The 23,207-nt window shown below is 39.1% G+C and overlaps 1 protein-coding gene across 3 annotated transcripts in view; it reads left to right on the top strand.

Moving 5' to 3' along the window:
• The window catches only part of ROCK2 (Rho associated coiled-coil containing protein kinase 2), a 153,602-nt gene that overhangs the window by 67,993 nt on the left and 62,402 nt on the right, over window positions 1-23,207 (top strand). For all 3 annotated transcript variants that reach the window (XM_024192598.3, XM_024192599.3, XM_024192597.3), the window contains exons 2-5: window positions 6,434-6,515; window positions 9,068-9,168; window positions 19,685-19,822; window positions 21,235-21,495. In XM_024192598.3, coding sequence (XP_024048366.2) covers window positions 6,434-6,515; window positions 9,068-9,168; window positions 19,685-19,822; window positions 21,235-21,495 — 582 coding nt within the window. The remainder of the gene's footprint in view (window positions 1-6,433; window positions 6,516-9,067; window positions 9,169-19,684; window positions 19,823-21,234; window positions 21,496-23,207) is intronic.

Genomic DNA, 23,207 nt, shown 5'->3' with positions numbered 1-23,207 from the left:
TAAGTGTAAAGGTGTGGCCACTCATGAGCGCCTCTTGCATGCCTGTTTTTTTGGTGCCCTCTGCTGGTAGTTTCTCTTTTTAGATGGGTTTTCAGTGACTCAGCCCTAAAGCCAAGTCACACGCAGTCTGTATGTGAAACAAATGGAAAGCAAACCTCTTCCAGGGTAGCACAGTCCAACAAACGGTTGGCCCCTCCCCGAAGTCCTGAGTCCTGTCTCTGGGCCTGTTTAAGCACTTGCCCCCTTCTTGATTGCCAACCAAAACTTGTTGCCTCCTTGGCCACTCTGCCTGTTGGGGGACCCAGGCCCGCCCATTACTCTGGGTCCCAACCCAGGGACCCTACAACTAGCAGCCACCTGGTGCTTCCTTCACTATTGTCTATTGCTGCATTGCCTGGGTTGCTTCCCACTCTGTCCCATCGGCTTCTTGGGTCCTCTGCCTGTTCTTTGTTTAAGCAGCGTCTCTCCCAGGCCTCCTTGCCTAGAGAGTCAGTAATAACCTCTGCCCTCTTCTCTCAGGGTTCTTTCTCACAGGCTTCTTTACTTGGTGAGCTTATAACAAGTTTCTCGCCTTTGTCGGGGCTCTTTCTCCCAAGCCTCTGTGCCTGGAGAGCTTCAGAGTCTACCTCTGCTAAGGCAGGGTTTCTCCGCAGTCTCTGTACCTGACGAAGTGGGTATTCACCCACGAAAGCTTATGCTCCAATACATCTGTTAATCTTAAAGGTGCCACAGGACTCTCTGTTGCTCTGTACCTGTGGAATCTCCCAGCCTTCCACTCCTCCAGGTCCCAGCCAGCTACTGCTCTGTCCAGCTGCTGCAGTTTCCTCAGTCACTCAGGAACAGGGTCCTTCCTTGAGCCTTCTAGGCTCTGATTGGCTGCCTCCCCTGCAACCTCTTTAGGTCATGAGGAGGACCCCACTCTACTGCCTTTTTTTCTGGGGCGGAGTGTTGTAGGAGCACAAGGCCATCTGGAGGACCTGAAAGGGCCTGGTACACCCCATCACCGTAAGACATGTTAACAATGTCACGGTGTGATGTTGATAACTTACATTTAACTGTTACAATTGTGTGGACCTTCTGGTACAGTGTCACTAAAATGTATAATTTGATGCCTTTTTTTCCCCCTGGACCTATAAATAGGATATAAATTGAACATACTAATCCATTCATTAAAAAAAAAACCAAAAATATAATGCAAAAAGACCTTGCAGTTCGTAAATAGCCAGAAGTAATTTTCAATTCTCTTCCAGCTTGTACAGATTCTGGAGTAGTAGTTTAAAAAAACAAAACAAATTACAGTGACTGTGACAGACTGACAATATCCTGGATAAACCTTATGGAATTAAGAGAAACTTCTTAAGTTAAACCTTATTGAATTAGGGTTAATATCTTTGGGGGCCCATTGTATATGTGGTGTTATGGAATTATATGTACCTTCTCTAGATGGAGGGGGTTGCTAATATACTTTCTCTGTTATCAGCCCTTTGAAGCCAACCCCCGGAGGGGTATGCATATGCTAGTGCAAACTTGATTCTCCAGGAACCAACAGACAAAGAAAGGATTTTTGGATAAATAGCCTGGTTTTAAAGTGGCTCAGGCCTTCTTCCTGATCCAGCAAACGGACAGGACCTCTGGTCCATGGAGGGCCCCAATCCTTAGGGTAGGATGGAAAGACTGGAGCTACTGAAGCCCCATAAGACTGTATGCTTGTTCTGAGCTGGAGCTGTGATGAACTTGTGATCACAAAGGAAAATCCTTGGGTGAGGATTTGAAGGACTGCTCCTGCCAGAGCCCATGGTAGAGTTGGGGTGTTCTCTGGTAAGCTTATTAGCATGAGTGTAGGTTCTTTTATTGTTTTTGATATGTTTTCTCTGTCATGCTTTTTACCTTAAGGATAAAATAGGCTAGTATAAGAAGTGCTTTGTGGGTAACTTATAATTGTAGCAATTCAGCCTTTTAATTGTCTCTGAAGAGAAAGCAAGTAGGTATGCTTGAGCAACCCAGTCTGTCTCTGCTGGGAATAACACAGTGAAGCCAGGGAACAGTGTAGCCTACAAATATCCCAGTCAAATGGGAGTGAGATGCCAATCTCCACGCAGGAGAGGCAATGACTGGGGAGTTGGAAACCTGCGAGTGGGTGCCTTTGGTGGACCACTGAAGGGAAATACAGGTGCAGTTACCGTGAACTGGGACAGTGACAATAAATGGAGAGCAAGTAGGAGATATGGATCCATACAGGGAGCAGTGGAGTTAGGAGGACTGTTGGTGTTTGGGAAAAGAACCGGTTTTACTGTTGAGTCTATGCAGGTACATATAGAAATTAACATCCCTGATCTGTATCTAAGATCAGGCTCAATTACGGATCTGTAGTCAATTGAGGGCTTCTGAGGAATGACAAAATCAGATGATGGTTGAGTTTTACAGTATCATCAGAACCTCCTTATGGAATTGTAGCCCTATTGTTTGTATTGTTGGTAGTCCTTAGTAGCCAATCACTGTGGTACACAATTGCAATTGGGGCCCCATTGTGCTGGATTCTATAAAACGGTAGTGACAGTCCCCCATCTGCACTTAGATCATCAGTTCCACTTCTTAACTTCACCTGTCTCCCTTTCACATTATGGATTCTGAACAGCCTTAAATCTGACTGTTTATTGGTTATGTTTTTGTTTTGCTGAGTAGTTGAAGGTTGTTTGTTTTATAAACTACATTGCACATAGTTCTGTACATGGTTAATGTTGATTCATATAAGTGAGTGAGTTACTGTGCCAGATTACAAATAGTGTCTGTGAGGTGTTTGTGAGTAATGTTCAGAAAAACTTATGTAAGTGGATTATCTAAATTTTTAGTGAACATACCACATGCTGCCAACTACAGGGGTTCTTGTGCCTTCCTCTGAACCATCTGATGCTGGCCACTGTTGGAGATAGAATGCTAGACTGGATGTATTAAGGGTATGATCCGACATAGCAATTCCTATGATAGTATATTTATAAAGGTAGAAATTACAGAATTGAAATCTGCATGTTTGGGGTGGTATATTATATATTTATGGTCAGTTAAGGCTTCTTGTAAGTTTTTCACAAGGAGACTACATCTAAGAGTATGGCTTCAGTTGTGTCTGCAGTTCTTTCAAAAAGTACATCATGGTGTCAAACTTCTGGAAGGTAGCGGTGACAGCTTTAAACAGTGTGTTAGGAGCAAGCAAATGGATCAGGAGTTTTCTCCTCTTTCTTTGGGGAAACTGGTGTGGCACCCTGGCTCCCCCTTATTCACCACTGTCATATCATTAGGATATATTTTGTACAAAGTATGCGTTGTGAGGTATCAGTCTAAATGTCTTGATCTGCTAGACATTAATATCTCGTTGGATTGTATGTGCTGTCATTGTATGTGAAGTTATGAAGTTTGACCATGTATGTGTTACTGAAACATGTGAAAACACCCACAAGCAGCCTTTCAGGTACAACAGTAAAAAGGCTAAACAATGTTTAATGGCTTATTGAGGAAATGCACACAAGCACAAGGAATTGTGTATGATAGAAACCTCTCAGAGGTAGCATTACACAATGGGAACTGTTTGACCCAGGTCACAGCAAAAGAGCTTTCCAGCAAGTGAGAAGAAGATATAAAAGGGGGAAATGACATCATGATGGTACCTCACCTTCCCTACAACAACACACCTGGAAACACCTGAGGAACAAAGACTGACCTGGGGGAAGTGATGATCCCAGGCTAAAGGGATTTCTAGCCTGTGTATGAAAACCTGGGAAATCCAAGCTGCAAAGGAAAGGCAGCTTGTGCTTTAAGAATCTGCCAGCCTGTTTATCACTCAGGGTGAGAATTTGCTAATTCATATCTAACCTATTTAGTATGTTAAACTTAGTTTGTTTCAGAGTGGTAGCCGTGATAGTCTGTATCAGCAAAAACAACGAGGAGTCCTTGTGGCACCTTAGAGACTAACAAATTTATTTGGGCATAAGCTTTCGTGGGCTAGAACCTACTTCATCAGATGCATGGAGTGGAAAATACAGGAGCAGGTATAAATACATGAAAAGATGTGAATTGCCTTACCAAGTGTGAGGTTAGTCTAACGAGACAATTCAATTGACAGCAGGATACCAAGGGAGGAAAAATAACTTTTGAAGTGGTAATGAGAGTGGCCCATTTCAGACAGTTGACAAGAAGGTGTGCGTAACAGTGGGGGGAAATTAGTATTGGGGAAATTAGGTTTAGATTTTGTAATGACCCAACCATTCCCAGTCTTTATTCAGGCCTAATCTGATGGTGTCCAGTTTGCAAATTAATTCCAGTTCTGCAGTTTCAGGTTGGAGTCTGTTTTTGAAGTTTTTTTGTTGAAGAATTGCCACTTTTAGGTCTGTTATTGAGTGACCAGGGAGATTGAAGTGTTCTCCTACTGGTTTTTGAATGTTATGATTCCTAATGTCAGATTTGTATCCATTTATTCATTTGCGCAGAGACTGTCCAGTTTGGCCAATATACATGGCAGAGGGGCATTGCTGGCACATGATGGCATATATTACATTGATAGATGTGCAGTTGAACGAGACCCTGATGGTGTGGCTGATGTGGTTAGGTCCTATGATGGTGTCCCTTGAATAGATATGTGGATAGATTTGGCATCGGGGTTTGTTGCAGGGTTTGTTTCTGGGGTTGGTGTTCTTGTTGTGTGGTGTGTAGTTGCTGGTGAGTATTTCCTTCAGATTGGGGGCCTGTCCCGCAAGGTCTGTGAGAGTGAGGGATCGTCCTTCAGGATAGGTTGTAGATCCTTGATGATGCACTGAAGAGATTTTAGTTGGGGGCTGTAGATGACGGCTAGTGGCTTGTCTTGTAGTAGGTGACTTCTGGGTACCCTTCTGGCTCTGTCAATCTGTTTCTTCACTTTACCAGGTGGGTATTGTAGCTTAATTTCCCCTATGTTCTTTTGACATAGCAGGTCAGTTGTGTGCAAACTCCTTTTTCCTTGAAGAAATACCAGTTGGGTAAAATTTTGGAATTTAACAAGTTTTTTGTCAGTACATTTAAACACAAGATAGTGGTTCTGGTGCTGGTATTCTCCAGAGAAGTGGTGGGCGGCAAACCGCTGCCATTGGGAACTGCAGGCGGCCGTGCCTGCAGACGGTCAATATAAACAAACTGTCTCATGGCCCACAGGTTGCCCATCACTGCTCTGGAGTATATGTAATTTTTTTCATGGTAAAGTGATTGCACTATAATACTTGTATTAGGTGAATTGAAAAATACTATTTCTTTTGTTTTTTACAGTGCAAATATTTGTAATAAAAATAAATATAAAGTGAGCACTGTGCACTTTGTATTCTGTGTTGTAATTGAAATCAATATATTTGAAAATGTAGAAAACATCCAAAAATATTTAAATAAATGGTATTCTCTTATTGTTTAACAGCACGATTAATGGCACGATTAATTTTTTTAATCAATGATTAATCACTTGACAGCCCTAATAATCACATTTTCTGGACCAAAAATCTGGCCTAACTCATGAATTTATGCTAGTGAGAAGGAATATGTGTTCTTTTGTATATGTATCTATGTTGTAGCACAAATCTTTCATTATGCTTATCTTGAGGACCATATTGGTCCTACCTTTTGACTGTTTCCCACCTGATAAATATTTCCCCTCAGCTCTCCTGCCTGCTTCTGTGGATGGGGAATTTGGATGACCTCTGATTCTTCTAAATACATGAAACTTCCTTTAACAGTTTCTTTGTTTCTTCATGATTGGACAATTTATGTATTTTTGGAGACAGCCTTTTGAGCTTTGGTTTCTAAGAGGAGGAATCCAGTTAATATGGTTTCTTTAGAGGAGAAATTTTGCATTTTTCCTTCTCTGAAGATATCATTGGACTAGATTCTCACTCACCTGTCCTACTTCCCGTCAGTGTTGATAAGGGAAAGAAATATTTTCAATAACTAAACTTTTTTTTAATAGCCTCTTTCTGTTCTATAAATATTCTTTGGACTTCTATTATACTTAGATTTTGGGGAATTCTTTGCTTCCCATTCATAAAAGTTACTGAAACCAGTTATTCTGTACAGAGGCATTGGCAATTGATTTCAGAATGAGGATTGCCTTACTGTGCCTCAAAGAACGAAAATGTTTTAAGATGTAGGGAAGTTCTGGCTTGTCTTGTCCTAGGGAGTCCGGATTCAAGATCAGAAATCTAGTGAAATGATATCTTCAGTGAGGGAGAATTCTAAAACACATGCTGCTGCCCTTGTGCCTGTGCAATCCTTTTGTGTTCATTAAGATAACTATATTTACATAATGGAATTGTAGTCTGTGCTTGAGTAATATAGAACCATACTTATTACAATAGTTTTAAGACAGAGGTTAATTTTGAAATTCTAGAAGCATGTTTACAATTAAGTTATTTTTATTTCTTTACAGGATGGCCTGAATTCTTTGGTCCTTGATCTGGATTTTCCAGCACTGAGGAAAAACAAGAACATAGATAATTTCTTAAATAGATGTAAGTTGCACTTAAACATGTTTGATGTCTTGATTGCACTATAACAGTCTTGGAAGCTGAATGCGCAGAAATACTGTACATTACTTATGTGCACTTTGCTGATCACCACAAAACAGAGCTTGCACTCTAAAAACAGCATTCCCTTCTCAGTAGATACTTGAGATCACATTGCTGTTGTGATGTTTCATTAGTAATTAAATTTTAGTATGTCACAGGGTCTGCACAGGTTTCTGCCTCTCGCCCTGTGCTTAGGCTGGTAAAATAAGAGTTCTCACGCCTTCTTCTGGTGTTTCACCCTTGTGCTTTATTTTACAGTGCCACCATGCAGTCCCCTTTATCCCCCAACAGTTATCCCCTTTCTAACCCGTTCCAGGGTCTCTTGGCCCTTGAGGCTCCCTTCCTGTGGTGAGGAGACAGAGCTGTAGCCTCCTGTCCCCTCCCAGGCTAGCCTCCCAACTGAGTTTTGTTCAGGGCTTTTATAGCCCTCCCAGACTTCAGCCCAGCTGTCGCTGCTTAGCTCAGTCTATTGCAGTGAGCCAGCCCTCCTTAGGGCCTGCAGCTGTGCTCCCTGCTGGCTGTTTTGAGCCTCTGCCCCGGCCTCTCTGCCTGAAAGTAGGGCCTAGCCAGCATTTTAGCAGGGCATTCAAGGGGTTTCACCCCTGCCCGGCCACATATTCTTACAAATGTATTGCAAAGTATTTATTAGTATACTGATCAATACTAAAGTATTATCAATAATTAAAACAATACTAGTCAAATGAGTATTTTTATGATGCATTATCTTTACTTTATTTTATCTTTTGCTTAAGTACCAATTTCAAAATTCAGTAATTCACAAGTCTTGCAGTTGTTAGTGAGGTTCTATTATAATCTGCAGAAAAAAATAAGTATGTAATTACTCAAAATGGCATACACTGTCATGTAAATTTTTAATAAAACTATACTTTTAATTCAGAAAAGTCCTTCTAACACATCTTAAATGGATTTTAAAGTATGGCTGTTTAGTTGCAATGTTTGTTTTAGGTGCATCTTTGCCATGTAAATAACAAATTTAATATGACTCTTTGTTAAGCCACTTCAAAACATAGCTGTTGTCTATGCAAGGAAAATTTTCCTAAAAATTCAGTCTTGTTTTAAAACCAATTGGAGCTACAGTATAGACAAAGCTGTGCTAGCTGATGCAGTTTTTATAACTAGCTTAGTTAAAACTGCTTTCTAAACTAGAACTCAAGCTTGTTGGGGGAGGGGGAATTTGCAGTTACTCAGGGGATATCCACTCCTTTCAAATGTTAGTGTCCTGTAAAAGCATGCATAAGCCAGGGAATAAAAGCAGGAACCATAATTCCGGTCTGGGGAGCAAAAATTCCTTTGGTTATCTGTCCCTTAAGGGTAGTATGGCCTAATGGTCTACCTACCCCATTATGTGGCATGGCCCTTTAAGAGATTAAAAGATCTGATTATATATACAAGGATCTGGGAGACACTTGGAGAGAGGAAGCAGTCCTGGGGGTAAGAAGCTTTCAGGAGGAAATCATATTACTGTTTCTTTAAGGACTTATGGCTGGGAGCTTTGCAGAGAGGGTGGGGCAAGGCTCCCCTCTCACACAACCAATTGAGAATGACCTGGGAGAAAGGGACTAGCATAAAGGTGGCCTCCTCTCTCATGGCAGAACAAATGCCAGGAGATACTAGCAGTGGAAGGCTGCCCTGCGGAGTAACATGAATGCTAATTAAGGAAAAGGGACTAGCTGGGGTAGAAGCTGGTAAAGGCCCCCCAGTTGCCTAATATACAACTCATCTCCAGAGAGGAGACCTGAGAGCTCCTAGAAAAATCTGACTAACAGAACCCAGCTCCATGGAGGAGAGCTGGGGAGACTCCTGGGTAGGGAGAAAGTAATACAGCCCCATTCTAAAAAGAAGAGATGGGGATTCCTGCTTAAGGAAGGACTGGAAAGGGGCAACCCCAAGAAAGAACCACGAAGGGTTCCTGGACCAGAGACTGTTCTCTGGTCCTGTTGTGAAAGAAACATATTCAGTAGTATGCTTAACCACTTGATGGCTATTGAACCTCACAGGTACATCCTAGCAGATTGTACCTGCTATGCTGCTGAATGTACTAGATATTTTAGCATTCCACCCTTATCAAAAGAACGTTAGTGGATGGTGGCAGCACAGCAGGTGGCAGAGAAGTAAAAGTTTGAAAGGTTTAAGGTTGTCATGTTGGGTCTTTAACTGCTAAAATGTTTCTGGAGGCTTGAAAAGTGTATGTTTTTAAGGCATTAGGTAAAATACAACTGAAATCAGAATAGTACTAGTTTTCACAGTTAAGAGGAGATGATAATTCAACTGTTTACGAAGAAATACAAAAAGACTGCAATTTTGGCTTTTAATTCTGAGCAAATGGTTTAAAGACAATGTAGAAGTTAGTTGACAATTTAAACATTTGTGTTCAAATGGCTTGTTTTTACTGTCTGGATGACAAATATTACCAGAGCTATTCGCACACTGCTACAGATCTGTCTTTATGACCTCATTCTTTAAACTTGTTTTAGATGAGAAAATTGTGGAAAAAATTCGAGCTTTACAAATGAAAGCTGAAGACTATGATGTTGTTAAGGTGATTGGAAGAGGTGCTTTTGGAGAAGTACAGTTGGTAAGAATGTCTACTCATCATCTGATTACTACTAGATACTTTTAGTGCCACACTTTTAATGGAAAGTATGCACATTTTCAAACATGGATATAGTTTTTTTAATTTTCTGCTTGTTGTAATTTAGTATCAAATTCCTTGTTAAATATAAACTTTGTGGCATAAAGAAATCCAAGGGAATTAAATGTTCACAATATATCCTTAACACTCTTTCCTGTGTAGTGTATTGAAGATCATAAAATGAGACCTCTAAAATAGTTAACCATAATTGTGCGTTGCAAGGGAAAGAATTGAAAGAATTGAAAAGCTGTTTCCCTTACCTAGGGCAGCTTCAGAGTATTTAGCTTGTGCCAGGTATGTTTTTTCTTGGCCACAAATGGTCACTATAGTGTAATAGTATCAGGAAACCTCCTTTGTTGGTAAACTGTCAATAGCGCAACAAGAAGGCTTTCCCCACAGTTCTCTCTTGCACTTGGTACATGGGACAACAGTTTTATAATGCATTCAATTATATTATTTACATGCAAGGTTTTTATTCCAAATTGCTGCTATTAATTTTTGTTTCCAATTTAAAAATCCAAATAGTTTGTTTTCAAGGTATATTACCCAATGTAAATACATAAAGATGAGATTACAGAACACTTCATCTGCTGATTTGGGTCGTTGATAGTTTCCTTTGCAATTGATTTTGATGTGGCCAAGGCTGCCAAGTGCTGTTGTAGGATAAATCAACAATTTTAAAATTAAAAGTAGGTGTGTGTGTGTGTGTGTGTGTGTGTAATATATGTAAAATACCTACTTTAAATTTTATACATATGTTTTCACAGACTTCTTATTTTAAAAATTTGTTGTAAATATAATAGATGTAGGACCAGCTGGGATCTGTGTTGGAAAGTGCCTATAAATTTCACAGCTTTGTGATAGTTGTTTTTTTCTATGAAAAAGAGGGAAAAAAAGAATGTTTGCTCTTTGCCAAGAAGCATTGCTGTAAGTAGTTACAAAATAACACTTCAAGAAAGGATGTAGAAATACTTAGAGAAGCTACAATGAAATTAGACACTTACAGTCCATTTATAAAACTGCTAGCAGTTCCCAAGGCTGGTGAAATAATAAAAACAGAGCCAAGAAAATTATCCAGAGTATTTTAACAAATAGAATGTTGAAGAAAAATCAAGGCACGCACATAAGGTTCGTGACAACTTTTGTTATTTGTATTTCTGGTTTCTCCTGCAGCAAGCTGGGTTAATTTTCAAAGAGAAATATTGTAGATTTGATATGTCTTGACCAGTAAATACACATTTGGCTTGGTTTAAAATAATTAGAAAAAGTTTTCATCCCCTATCTCTATACTTAGTAATACATGTATTGCTGTCTTAATTAGGTACTGGATTCCTCATTAACATTACTGTAACTAAAAAAAATTGTGTCGCAGTTTAAATAGAATAAAGTTTTTTGGATAGTGTCTTACATGCAAAATATGCCTAAAATGCTTTCCAAAGTGAAATAATAGTTTGGAAGATAAATGGGAGAGAGAAAATAGCAACTGTAACAACATTTGCATGACTCATGGGTAAGGCTAAGATTTTGTCACGGATATTTTTAGTAAAAGTCATGGACAGGTCACGGGCAAAACAGAAAAATTCACGGAGCCAGTGACCTGTCTCTAACTTTTACTAAAAATATCCATGACAAAATGGGGATCTGCGGATCCCCACACTACTTCAAGCAGGGCAACGGCAGGGACTAGGAGCTGCCTGTAGCAGCTGGGGGCTGTGGGGTACCCCTGTCGCCTGCAGCTCCGGGTATCCCCCGCTGCCCGCAGGGGCTGGGAGCTCACCCACGGGGGCCAGGAGCTTGGGTTCCACTGCAGCAGCCCAGAACTGTCTGCCACCTCTGGTGGCCGGGAGCTCCGGGGTTCCCCTGCTGCCACCTGCTGGGAGCTTGGGGTTCCTCTGCCGCGACGCCCCTAACGGCAGGGAGATGGGGTTTCCTGGCTGCCAGGAGCTGAGGGGTACCCTCGCTGCCTGTGGCGGCGGGGGTACCCCACAGCTTCCTGCCCCAGCGGGTGGCGAGGGGACCCTGCAGCTCCTGACCACTGAAGCTGAAGTAATGGAGGCTGCTGGAAGTCACGAATTCCGTGACTTCCACAATCTCCGTGACTAAATTGCAGCTTTACTCATGGGTAACTTGCAAGTTTGGATGTGATTCATGTGAGCCAGTGTGAAAAAGCTGTGATTTTTTGGCAAGGTCATCCCTATGTGACAATGTGAGAGTGCAGCTCTTACACACACTACCTCTAGGTGAGCTCTGCTTGGCTTCAGCAGAGTTAACGGAGAGCCCACAAAATATAGGCATTGCAGGGATGACTGTCTGTCTATCATCAGGTCTTTAAAGATGCACCCTGGTATTGAGTAATCTGTCTGCTCTCAGTGGTAGAAGAAGAGAAACTACATCTTAAGGCCCACTTGACAGAAGAGGAGCTGCTGCAAATAATTTTATAAGGAGGAAACTCTCCCAGTACGCCTCCATTCAGTCTGCCTTCCACTACCGATTCCCATATCAAGTGTTATTTTGCAATACTTCTAATAGAGATTTTTTTTGTTTTGCTTGACCGTAGAAACGGGAAGTGCTTAGGAGAGGTGCTATAGGTATGTACTTGGTTCATGGGCTAACAAAGAAAGCCAGAGTGCAAATGGGCTAGTGTGGAGTACAGTCCTTCCTCCATCAGACAGGAGGAAGAGGGAAAAGAATGTTGTAATGTGTGTTAACATTCATAATATGTTCAGATAAAAATACATGTGTTTTTGAGCTGGCATTGGTTTCAGCAAACGCACCAGAAGAAGGCCTAAAATAATTGTTGGGGGTGGAGGGAGGGAATTTTGACACACTCAGATTTACATAGATCTTTTTATACATTTCATTCCAACTTAAAATGATGCATCCCAAGTCATTATTTTTAAATGATATAATTTAGACTTTGGATTTGCTCTACTATAAGGGTGTTTATAAGCTGCCAAAAAGTCTATGAATTCTATATATTGAATTTTTTAAAAATCACTCAATTTTGTAATTATTAGCCTTGTATAATCTATAAAAACCATAATGTTGTGTGCTCCTATTGCTGAATCTAGAATAGCAATGAACTGAAAAATACTATTCGTGGCTCTGTGCTAACATTAGTCATGATGAGGGCATACATAGACATTTTGCCTTCAGAAGGTTCAATACAAGTTGAAATTGTTGAGCTCTAAGCCCCATCACTTTCTGCTGCATTCAGAATATTATCATAAGTCTTTTCAAACAGTCATGGATGATGATTTACAATAATTAAAACGTATAGTTCAGTTTACAACCAAGATAGGAATTTGCTTTGGCAGGCTCTAAAAACAGAGGGCACCATAATAACATAAGAATGGCCACATTGGGTGAGACCAGTGGTTCATCTAGTCTAGTATCTTGTCTTGTGACCGTGGCCTATGCCAGATGCTTCAGAGGGAGTAAACAGAGCAGGGCACTTTATCCAGCGATCCGTTCCGTCATCCAGTCAGAGGTTTAGGGACACCCAGAACATGGGGTTGCATCCCTGAGCATCGTTGCTAATAGCCATTGATGGATCTGTCCTCCATGAATTTACCTAATTCTTTTTTGAACTCAGTTATACTTTTGGCCTTCACAACATCCCCTGGCAATGAGTTTCACAAGTTTACTGTGAGTTGTGGGAAGAATTATGTTTGTTTGTTTGTTTATTTTAAACTTGTTGCCTATTAATTTCATTGGGTGACTTCTGATTCTTGTATTATGTGAAAGGGTAAACGACACTTCTTTATTCATGGTCTCCACATCATTCATGATTTTGTAGACCTCTATCTCATTCCCCCTCTGCTATCTCTTTTCCAAGATGAACAATGAGAGTGTTTTTAATTTCTCCACCATGAGTAAAATAAGATTGAAGATCTGAATTAAATCAACAAAACCAAAACATTTACATTTTCTCCGAACAGTGCATACCGTTCTGCATCATAAATATTTCTGTACTAAAGCAAGCCAAAAAGATGGCACGTTAACGTGTCTAGCAGAAGGGTCATCCTGAAGTGGAAGCCAACTCCCCCAAAATGTGCAGCTCCTATATGAAAGCTCCCCAAAAAAGGAGAGCTAATACAGATTAGTTTCCCCGATTTCCATGTTCTGCCTACTCAGCTGGGGACAACACATTTTGTGGCATTTAGTCTTGTGCATAGATTAACAAATACCTTCCTGCAGAGGGAGACCAATTGGCTCTGGGCTCAATCTCTGACTTTGTTGGAAAAACAATTTTCTGATACTCCAAAAGTATTAAAACCCCACTCTTGGATTCTAGCTTTGGGTGTAGAGAGACCAATAGCTGATGAGCAAGCTAAGAATGTAGAAGTCACATGATGGAAGGGTGAATAGGATGCATCTATCTTCAACTGCCAATTCCTTTTATTACACATTGAGTGAGGAGCAGTGACTATTTTGTATGTTTAGATTATGGCCAATAGTTTATGCGAAGGAGGGTAATGTGTATTCAGTATGTGGTTTTGCATATTGTTTTCTCTTGGGGGAAAATCTTATTGATTGAAATTCAAATATAAGTGGTTTCCTGTGTTTCTTCTCTTGTGCCTTATCACAAAGTACTGGATTATGGTCCAGTGATATTGCTGACTGGCATAATCTTTTACCATAAGAGCCCCCTGTCTACACAATAGGGAAAGGCCTACCCCTAGTTGCAGAGTATGTTAGGTCCATTTACCATACCTTCGGGTAGTCAGTGTCTCTGGATAGCAGATCCAGATCCAGATTGCACAATTTCACTGTTAAATCTATGCAGTCTTATGGAGTTCCTGAAGACCACACTGGTCAACATGTGTGTAAATGGGCTACCACTTAATTGTTGTCATTAAACATGTAGCGCATTGTCTATGGCATCTGCTCTGCCTGCTGGCAGGGTGCATGCTTCAATGCTAGCCTAGATAAAAGGAGCAGATGTGTCTTTTGTCTCTACCAGCTGAAATCTTCTCCTTTAGGAGACTAACTCTGGCTCCATCTCTGTAGCAGCTTTAACTAAGTTTACCTCTTTATTGCATCAGCAGCATATCTTGTGATATTTTAGGTAGGGTGAGCAGATGTCCCGATTTTATAGGGACAGTCCCGATTTTTGGGTCTTTTTCTTTTATAGGCTCTGTCAAGGCTGTATCCCCACTTTGAACTTTAGGGTACAAATGTAGGGGCCTGCATGAAAACTTCTAAGCTTATCTACCAGCTTAGCTTTGGTCCGCTGCCACCATCACAAGAATTCCCTCCCTGGGAAGCCTTGAGAAACCTTTCACCAATTCCCTGGTGAACACAGATCCAAACCCCCTTGGATCTTAAAACAAGGAGAAATTAACCATCCCCCCTCCTTCCTCCCACCCTCCTTTCACCAACTCCTGGTGAATACAGATCCAAACCCCTTTGGATCTTAAAACAAGGAGAAATCAATCTGGTTCTTAAAAAGGAAGGCTTTTAATTAAAGAAAAAGGTAAAAATCATCTCTGTAAAATCAGTATGGAAAATAACTTTACAGGGTAATCAAACTTAAAGAGCTCAGAGGACCCCCCTCTGTATTAGGTTCAAAGTACAGCAAAACAAAGATAAGCACTCTGGTAAAAGTACATTTACAAGTTGAGAAAACAAAGTAAATCTAAGACGCCTTGCCTGTCTTTTTACTTACAAGTTTGAAATAGGAGAGACTTGTTTAGAAAGATGGGGAGAACCTGGATTGATGTCTGGTCCCTCTCAGTCCCAAGAGCGAACAACCCCTTAAAACAAAGAGCACACACAAAAGCCTTTCCCCCCCCAAGATTTGAAAGTATCTTGCCCCCTTATTGGTCCTTCGGGTCAGGTGTCAGCCAGGTTACCCGAGCCTCTTAACCCTTTACAGGTAAAAGGATTTGGAGTCTCTGTACACAGAGAGCTGTTACCCTTCCCTTTATAGTTATGACAGGCTCCTATTACCCCTCACCCCCTGTCCCAATTTTTCACATTTGCTGTCTGGTCACCCGAATTTTAGGTTACTTTCAAAATCTTTCTGCACCCTAGGATTTTAAGTTTATCTCTCCATGACAAGACTTGGCACCATTATCAGTACTAGATTTGATGCATGGAGAAAGCTGACTATTTAGAACAGCCGCATCATTTCCTCAATATGCAGATTACCTTTTGATATAGTGATTGGGAGGGTCTTCAGTGCACCTCTTATGTGGTGGCAGAATGTGTCTTAGGGAGGCTTGGCTTTTAAGACACCATTAATTTGTTTTACATTTCATTAATGAAGCAGGGACCAGGCTATAGAGTAACTGTGATGCTTTAAGAAAGCATACATGAATGAAACTAGCTGTAGTGCATGGTGGCAACATGAAGGAAATTTGACAGATTTTCCCCCTATGTTTTGATATAAGTTTCCTTTCAACTTTGGCATCTCATTTCAGTGCAATTGGATGCTGTTTACAGCATCAGGACAATTTCACGGGTGCCTAGACAAATGTTAGCACCTCAGTGAACATACATGGGGGGATACATGAGGGATAGCTCAGTGGTTTGAGCATTGGCCTGCTAAACCCAGGGTTGTGAGTTCAATCCTTGTAGGGGCCACTTAGGGATCTGGAGCAAAAAATCAGTACTTGGTCCTGTTAGTGAAGGCAGGGGGCTGGACTCAATGACCTTTCAAGGTCCCTTCCAGTTCTAGGAGATGGGATGGGATACACGCTCACACACACACACACACACTGCTTTGAGGAAATGGCTTGATAATTCTTCATCTTAGATGCCTCTAAATTAGTTGCTTCACTGATGGCCATATTGATACTACAAGAAAGATCTCCCCTAGGTCCTTTCACACACATGGCCTGCTCAGGACACAGCAAATCTATGGATGTGTCATTGCTACAGTTATTCATTGTCTTGAGGTACTTCTGTTTCTCAGTGCTGACTGAGATAGTGGATGTATTCTGCTGTTTTCTCAGGAAATGTTTTTAGCCACCTGATAATTTGACACCCCCAGCTCAGTCAGTGAGACAGATTCTTGTCTCCATTCCCACTGCTTTGCACTCCACATGTGCTATGTAGGATTTGGTTTCTGTCTGTAACTGGCCAGCAGAGAATTTCTCTAGTGGCAGTAAACTTTCCTTTGGCATAAAGTCAGCTGTGCATGCCACACCAACCCCAGAACTGCTACTCTGATTCCCCAGTAGTGAGTGATCGCTTAGGGATCATAAACTGGTGGCATGACTTAGGGCTGACCCTAGGCAGCTTTATCCCAATTCCTTCGATGAGTAGGTTTTTCTCTGAGGGCCTCTGTGCCAATATTTCTTCTGCAATTGAGCAAAAGGATTTATGGAAGCTCTGGTTTATGTAATATAGCTTTCAGTGCATTCAACAGTTCTATGCACGATGTTGATATTTGGAATGGGAAAATAATTAGTTCTCCAAGTAATCTTATGTGAGGACATTTCCTTAATGCCTTAAATTGTATATACTTTAGAGGTATTGCCGCATATGGGTAATTTTTTTAAATCTACAGTTCCCATGAGCTAACCATCTGGAAAGTTGTTGCCTAGTAACAGGCTGTGTAAGAGGCTGATCCCTAAAATGTGCATACCTGTCTAGGCAGCGCAAAGCTCAAGTATTCAAGAACGTAGTATACACATACCTAATGATGATTCTAGACATGTTTTGGCTGCTTTCCAGAGTGTCTTGTGCCTTGATTATTTTTCTGCTCCTACAACTAGTGCTTATTGTCTCAAGGAACTGTAATGCCTGCAGCTCCTCAGAATGAGGTGGTTGTTTGAGGTTTCCATGGTTACAGACGAGGCAAGAGGCTGTGCACATTTTAAAGACTTTACTATGAGATCAATAGGAGCATAAGACATATGCTGTTATGCAAATCGATACATCCTTAAAATAAACAATGTTTAGTTGCATAACTTAATTGGTCACTAGCTGATCAATAGTTTTCTAGTTGATTTTACTAAATAGTCTGTCCTGGAATACACCAATCAAATCTCTAACCTTCTGATTCTGGTTTTACAAATTTAGGTTATTTACTATGTAAAAGAAAGCTGAATCCCTTTTGTAAAACCAAAAAGGGAGATGCATTCATATATCTAAGATGCAATAAATTTGTATTCTGTATGATTCAGATATCTGTTTTAGTCCTCAAAAGAAGCTTTAGGAGAATTCAGACATCTGTCCTTTGAATATTTGTTTCACTTCAATACTATATTGTGCCATAATTTCTGAATCCATCCCTTTAAGTAAACTAAAAGCCTTTAGTGGGTCCTTAAAGTGCCAGTTAGTCTCTTTTATGTCACAGGGATTATCAAATATCTCCACAGGGTTGTATGTCCAAACTCTGCCGACTGTAGAGTTTTCCAGAACTACTCCAGATTTTGTGGTATAAGTTCTCAATTAGCCTGTAATACAAGTTTTAGACCATTTATTCAGTTTGAGCCTAAATGGATTGAGGAACTGATTAGTCTCCTTCAATTGACCATTTATTTCTATTTGTGTTTCTAAAGTGGATTGCCCGAAGGATTTGTAGTGAGACATGTTGTTTTAATACTTTAATGAACTGGAAAAGAGGGCGAACATTGAGATGGTAAAATTTCAAATGACACAATTTAGGCTACTCAAGACTAATGTTATGAGGAACTTCCAAAGATCCCAACAAAGTTAGACAATTGGGCAAGACTGGCAGGTGAAATTAAATGTAGACAAATGTAAAGTAACACGCTGGAAGGAACAAATGGAGTTACTCATAAATATTGGGTTCTAAATTAATTGCAGTAACTCAGGAAAATGTTTAGGGTATAACTGTGAATAGTTCAATGAAAGCATTTCCTCAGTATTGGTTTAAAAAAAAAGGGTAAACAAATGCTAGCTTGCTTTAGGAATAGGATAGACAATAACACTGTAATGTTACCATACTATTATTGATAGATGAGATGCTTGAATGCAGTTCTTGCTGATCCATTTCAAAAATAATATAACAGAAGTAGAAGAGGTCTAGAGAAGGGCAAATAAAATGATTACAGACATGGAAATATTGGGACAGTTTAGATAAGTTGTGACATAAGGGTATATGAAATAATGAAATCTATAAAGAAGGTCAGTTGGGTGTTCTTATTTACCTTTTATTGTAGTAGAATAACAAGATGATGTCTTATAAAGTTAAAAATCAACACATTTTAAAATGAAAGGCAATATTTTTTGAACAATGTATAATTAAGCTTTGAACTCACTGCCCCAGGTACTATTGAAACAAAAAGCTCAATAGTATTAAAAAAGAGACATTTATGAATACTGAAAATCTGCAATTAAACTTGTTAGAATAAAAATGTATAAGGGATTGCAAGCATTATGCTTTAAGATGTAAAAATATGTTTTTCCTCTACCCCTGTTCCACATGCCCTGATGGCTTTCACGTATTGGTTTATTTTGTTGTTTTCAGTGTGGGGCATGTGTGTTCTAAATGGGTGGATGAAAATGATTTGTCAATGATTGCTAGATTTCAGTGTCACCATTTACATGTGTGAATTTGCAGTAAAAATATATTTCAGTAATTACATCTTATTTTTAGTCTGTTCTAGATCTGGATACCTTTTCAAAAAGCATTGTGAAGTTTGAGCTGAGCAGTGCTAATTCAAGGATGTGGCTGTCACTAGTATAGATGATGGTTATATCTCTGTCATCTGTCCGTCATTTTCATGCCCTTTTCCTGCTAGCAGGCATTCTTGCTAGAGTAGATACTGTTCCGGTTAAATTTTAGGAAATTCTAAGACTAATTTCAGGAACCTCTCTCCAAGTGCTTTGTTGCAGTAATAGTCTCAATCAGTTGACATAGCAATCCATCTGACTAGATGCCTGCTTCCTGGGGTTGTCTGTCTTAAACCAGTGAGTCTTTTGGGAGGGAGGAACATTTCAGCTAAATTCCATCTTGTCTCCATTCTTATTAAGAGCTCTAGACTATTTGGATGTTCTGTACTCGAGCAGTTTCAAAAGAAATCTCTCTCAGTGCCAACCTCCCAGTTGAATCTCAAGCTTGGTCCATGTCTCATTAAAGGCAGTGTCTTGACAAAGGTCAGGTCACTGCTGTGCCAACCCATTGTTTATAAACGTGTCAGCATATCAGTGAAGAACAAATTACTCTTGCCTGTTAGTGTCTTTCGTATGGTGACTCCAGTATAGACACCCTCTAAATTACCCTATTTGATTAACAGACTCTGGCAGAATGGCTAGAAGTAAGTATAAGGTTTTTTCCTCTGGCTTTGGAAGTTCTCAACTAGTTACAGATTTCCTGACTGCCTAGAAATTGCAGACATAGAAATCTGGATTAGTTACCACCTGATGTAGGGGACTTGCCACGTCAGAGAAAACAATTAGCAGGTAAGAAATTAGCTTTACTTTGTTTTTTTAAAGGTCTGTTTAAAACCACAATTTCCCCCTCATTTTTAACCAACAGGTTCGCCATAAAACATCACAGAAGGTTTATGCAATGAAGCTTCTTAGTAAATTTGAGATGATAAAAAGATCGGATTCAGCCTTTTTCTGGGAAGAAAGAGATATCATGGCCTTTGCCAACAGTCCCTGGGTGGTTCAAGTAAGGAGTGTTTTTCTGTCGTTTTTAAATTTAAATTAAATCTGTTTAATTTTGGGGTCAGTTTTGAATATGCATATAAATTCAAATAATGGGTCAGATTCTGATCTCAATTTAGAAGTCACATCAGTGTAACTGAGTTGAGAATCAGGATCACTGATTTTTTTTTTTTTTTTTAGTTTATATTTGTCCATATTGATAGGCTAACTTTTAGCTTGATCACTTCAGCTGCAGTATAAAATGAAATGGAATTTTCAAACAGCCTCAAATGTGTACTCTACTTGAAATTGTAATAATTTTTGTGTAAAGGGAAAATTGTGAGTCAGATTGCAGTTGCAAAAAATGTGTGAGCGAACTGAATTTTTTTCTACTAATCTATTCTGCCAGATTAATTTTATTAGTGTTTGTAATGTGGCTCAATGATGAGGTCACAAACATTGCATTGTGTCATTACGGAATATATTAGGGAGGAGGAAAGTGGATTTAAGTATAAAGTATCTATTTATGCACCCATGTACCTCAATAATCTGTAACAATGAAAACCTAAATGCAGGAAAAAATTCTTGGTACTTTTAATTTAAGAATTAAATAGTTATAATTTGAAACATTTTCAAGTGTGTAGATGTGATTCTCTGTATGTAAAAGGTAAATACAGCCATCTCATTTTAATACTGGCCACTGACCAATTACATAGTAATGGCATGGCCTTACTTGGGCTGTTTTCAAATGGATGGGATCTAGAGGTGAAAGTCCTAGAGTGCATTCAGTGAAACCCTCTAAAATAATTCGTAAAGAAATAAACTTACTTTCAATACACCAGTAACCTAAAATATTAACTGTACTAATAATTAAATATAGCTTGGTATATATTACAGTTAATCACTTCATGCATCTCCACTTCACAGTACATTAACCTGCATTTATCATTTCTACTTTTGCTTAGTGATGTTAGAGGAGTAATGAGTTCCAAATAATAATTATGTAAATATTTAGGAGCTATAACATAATACAGAAATGAAATTTCAAAGCAATTTTAGAGACACTAGCCTCTGTTTAGCTATTTCCAGTACTCTGAATTGTACTTGTATCTCAGAGGGAGCTGACATTTCAATGATGCCTCATTAGACTGGGTTTCATGCTGAGAAACAGAATGAGATGCACTTAATAAATGGAATAAATAAGAAATTAGTAGTTTTTTTTAAGATTGTGAGATAAGGCAGTTTTAAAGTTTAGCAGATGTTAGATTACTGTTAAATTAAGCAAAGTCTTTATTAGAAACTTTAAAAAAAATTGAACTTGCCTTACAACAATCTTGAAAATCTCTGATTATCTAAGAACAGTTTCATGAAACCATAATAGAAAGATGGTTGCTTTTCAAATATCCCTCAAGTAATTTTCCTTCTTTTCTGCTTTAGCTCTTTTGTGCCTTTCAAGATGACCGATACTTGTACATGGTAATGGAATATATGCCGGGTGGAGATCTTGTAAACCTTATGAGCAATTATGATGTGCCTGAAAAATGGGCCAAATTTTACACAGCTGAAGTTGTCCTTGCTTTGGATGCAATTCACTCCATGGGCTTGATACACAGAGATGTGAAGCCTGACAATATGCTTTTGGATAAACATGGGCATCTGAAGTTGGCAGATTTTGGCACCTGTATGAAAATGGATGAAGTAAGTATGCAAATTAAATATTTTATCTACCACGAAGCTAGAGTATGTTCAGGTTTTATTTTATTGTAAATTACTCAGGTATATAAGGAATAAAGGAATGTTCAGCTAATTGAGCTTCTTAATTGTCAGAATATTCCTTGTTATCTAATTTTAAGTAGAGGAAGGGACCTTCTGTGTTTTGTAACATTGGCCCATAATAAACTATTCTGGGATGGCGACAAAGGAAAGAGACCTACTTTTTGTTATTTCTGGGAGCATGTATGTTTATGAATTTCTGTGTGTTCATTCTTTAGCCAAATGTTTGAACAGCTCATGAGACAACTCCTAATTTCAACATTAGTAATCTTGGAGCAGTTTATAAACTGACACATTGGTATAAATGAAATTGTTACTGAAGAGGCAACAATTTACATAGTCCCATACATTCATTACTATATATAATTGCTCCGACAGCACCCCCTAGTGGTTTTCAACTTAAAAATTTAGATTAAAGTAAAGTGACTAATGAAGTGTGATGCACTGATTGGGACTGCTTATTGCTAGTATTCAAAATATTCTATTTTTTCATTGCCCACATGTTAAAATGTACTGCCTAATGGACCACATTCTTTAATGTGATAGTTTCAAGATAAACTCATATGGCTATAAAAAAAGCCTTATTTGGACTACTAATAACATTTTAAAGCAGACTTTTAAAATCTTCTGTATTTTTCAGTTTACACTTTGTTCTTGTTAAGTGAAGAGTAAAAAGTAAACAGTGAAATTACTCTGTAATTACACATATTCCCCCCCCCCTTGTGTTTTACTCTACAAAGGTACCGTAAGTTGTCATGAACTTTGTGTGAATGCACAAGTGTTATGTTCATTACCCTTCATTTTAAAATGTTTCTCTAATATTTTAATATTGGTGTTCCTTTGTTTTATCAGCTTTGACTTAACAGGAGTTTATTTTGGCCTGAAGGATACTACTTTACTGCTTTCTTCTGCTATGTTGTGCTAGAATTTGCATATATTACTTGTACAAAATAGGTTCTTCTTCCTTTGCAACCTATTTAACTTCTTTTCTCCAGTATTTTTTTTTTTGTAATATATTTTTGAGTAATACCCTTTTATAGTAACTGCAAATGTACTCTGAAATACTGGTGTCTTTTTTCCTCATATGGTATTTTATAAGCTTATTGAGAAATGTAATAGTCTTCATTTCTAGTATCATTTAGTTACTTCATTTTGTTAATGCCACAGTGATTCTATTCCACAGGTAGATGGATTGTTTATCTTAATTTGATTATTTGGGAGACAAGATGGTGGAGATAATATCTTTTAATGGACCAACTTCAGCAGTTGGTCCACTAAAAGATATTACCTCACCCACCTTGTCTCTCTAATATCCTGGGACCGCCATGGCTTACGTACACTTACTTTGATTATGTAAGGCTGCTGACTGGCAGAGTTAATTTATTTTTATATTAGTTATATATGTTGCCAGGTTGTTACTGTAAGTCTAATTATTTTCAGGGTGCTTTTGAATAAGTGTTCTTTTAAATGTTAAATCCAAATAAATAAATAAATATAATGGAACCTTGTAGCAGTAAATGTCCGATTGGACCACCCTATCTGTACTGATATTATTAGGCTACATATTAGGTGGCTTATGTCTTCGGGCTTTGCATCTTTCATTGTACAAATTCTATAAGGCTTTCCAGGTTCCCATT

This window comes from Terrapene carolina, unplaced genomic scaffold (assembly GCF_002925995.2).
Source record: "Terrapene carolina triunguis isolate 2854851 unplaced genomic scaffold, T_m_triunguis-2.0 Scaffold42, whole genome shotgun sequence".
NCBI lineage: Eukaryota > Metazoa > Chordata > Testudines > Emydidae > Terrapene > Terrapene triunguis.
Note: the sequence above shows the minus strand (reverse complement) of the source record. Positions and strands in the feature narration are given on the sequence as shown.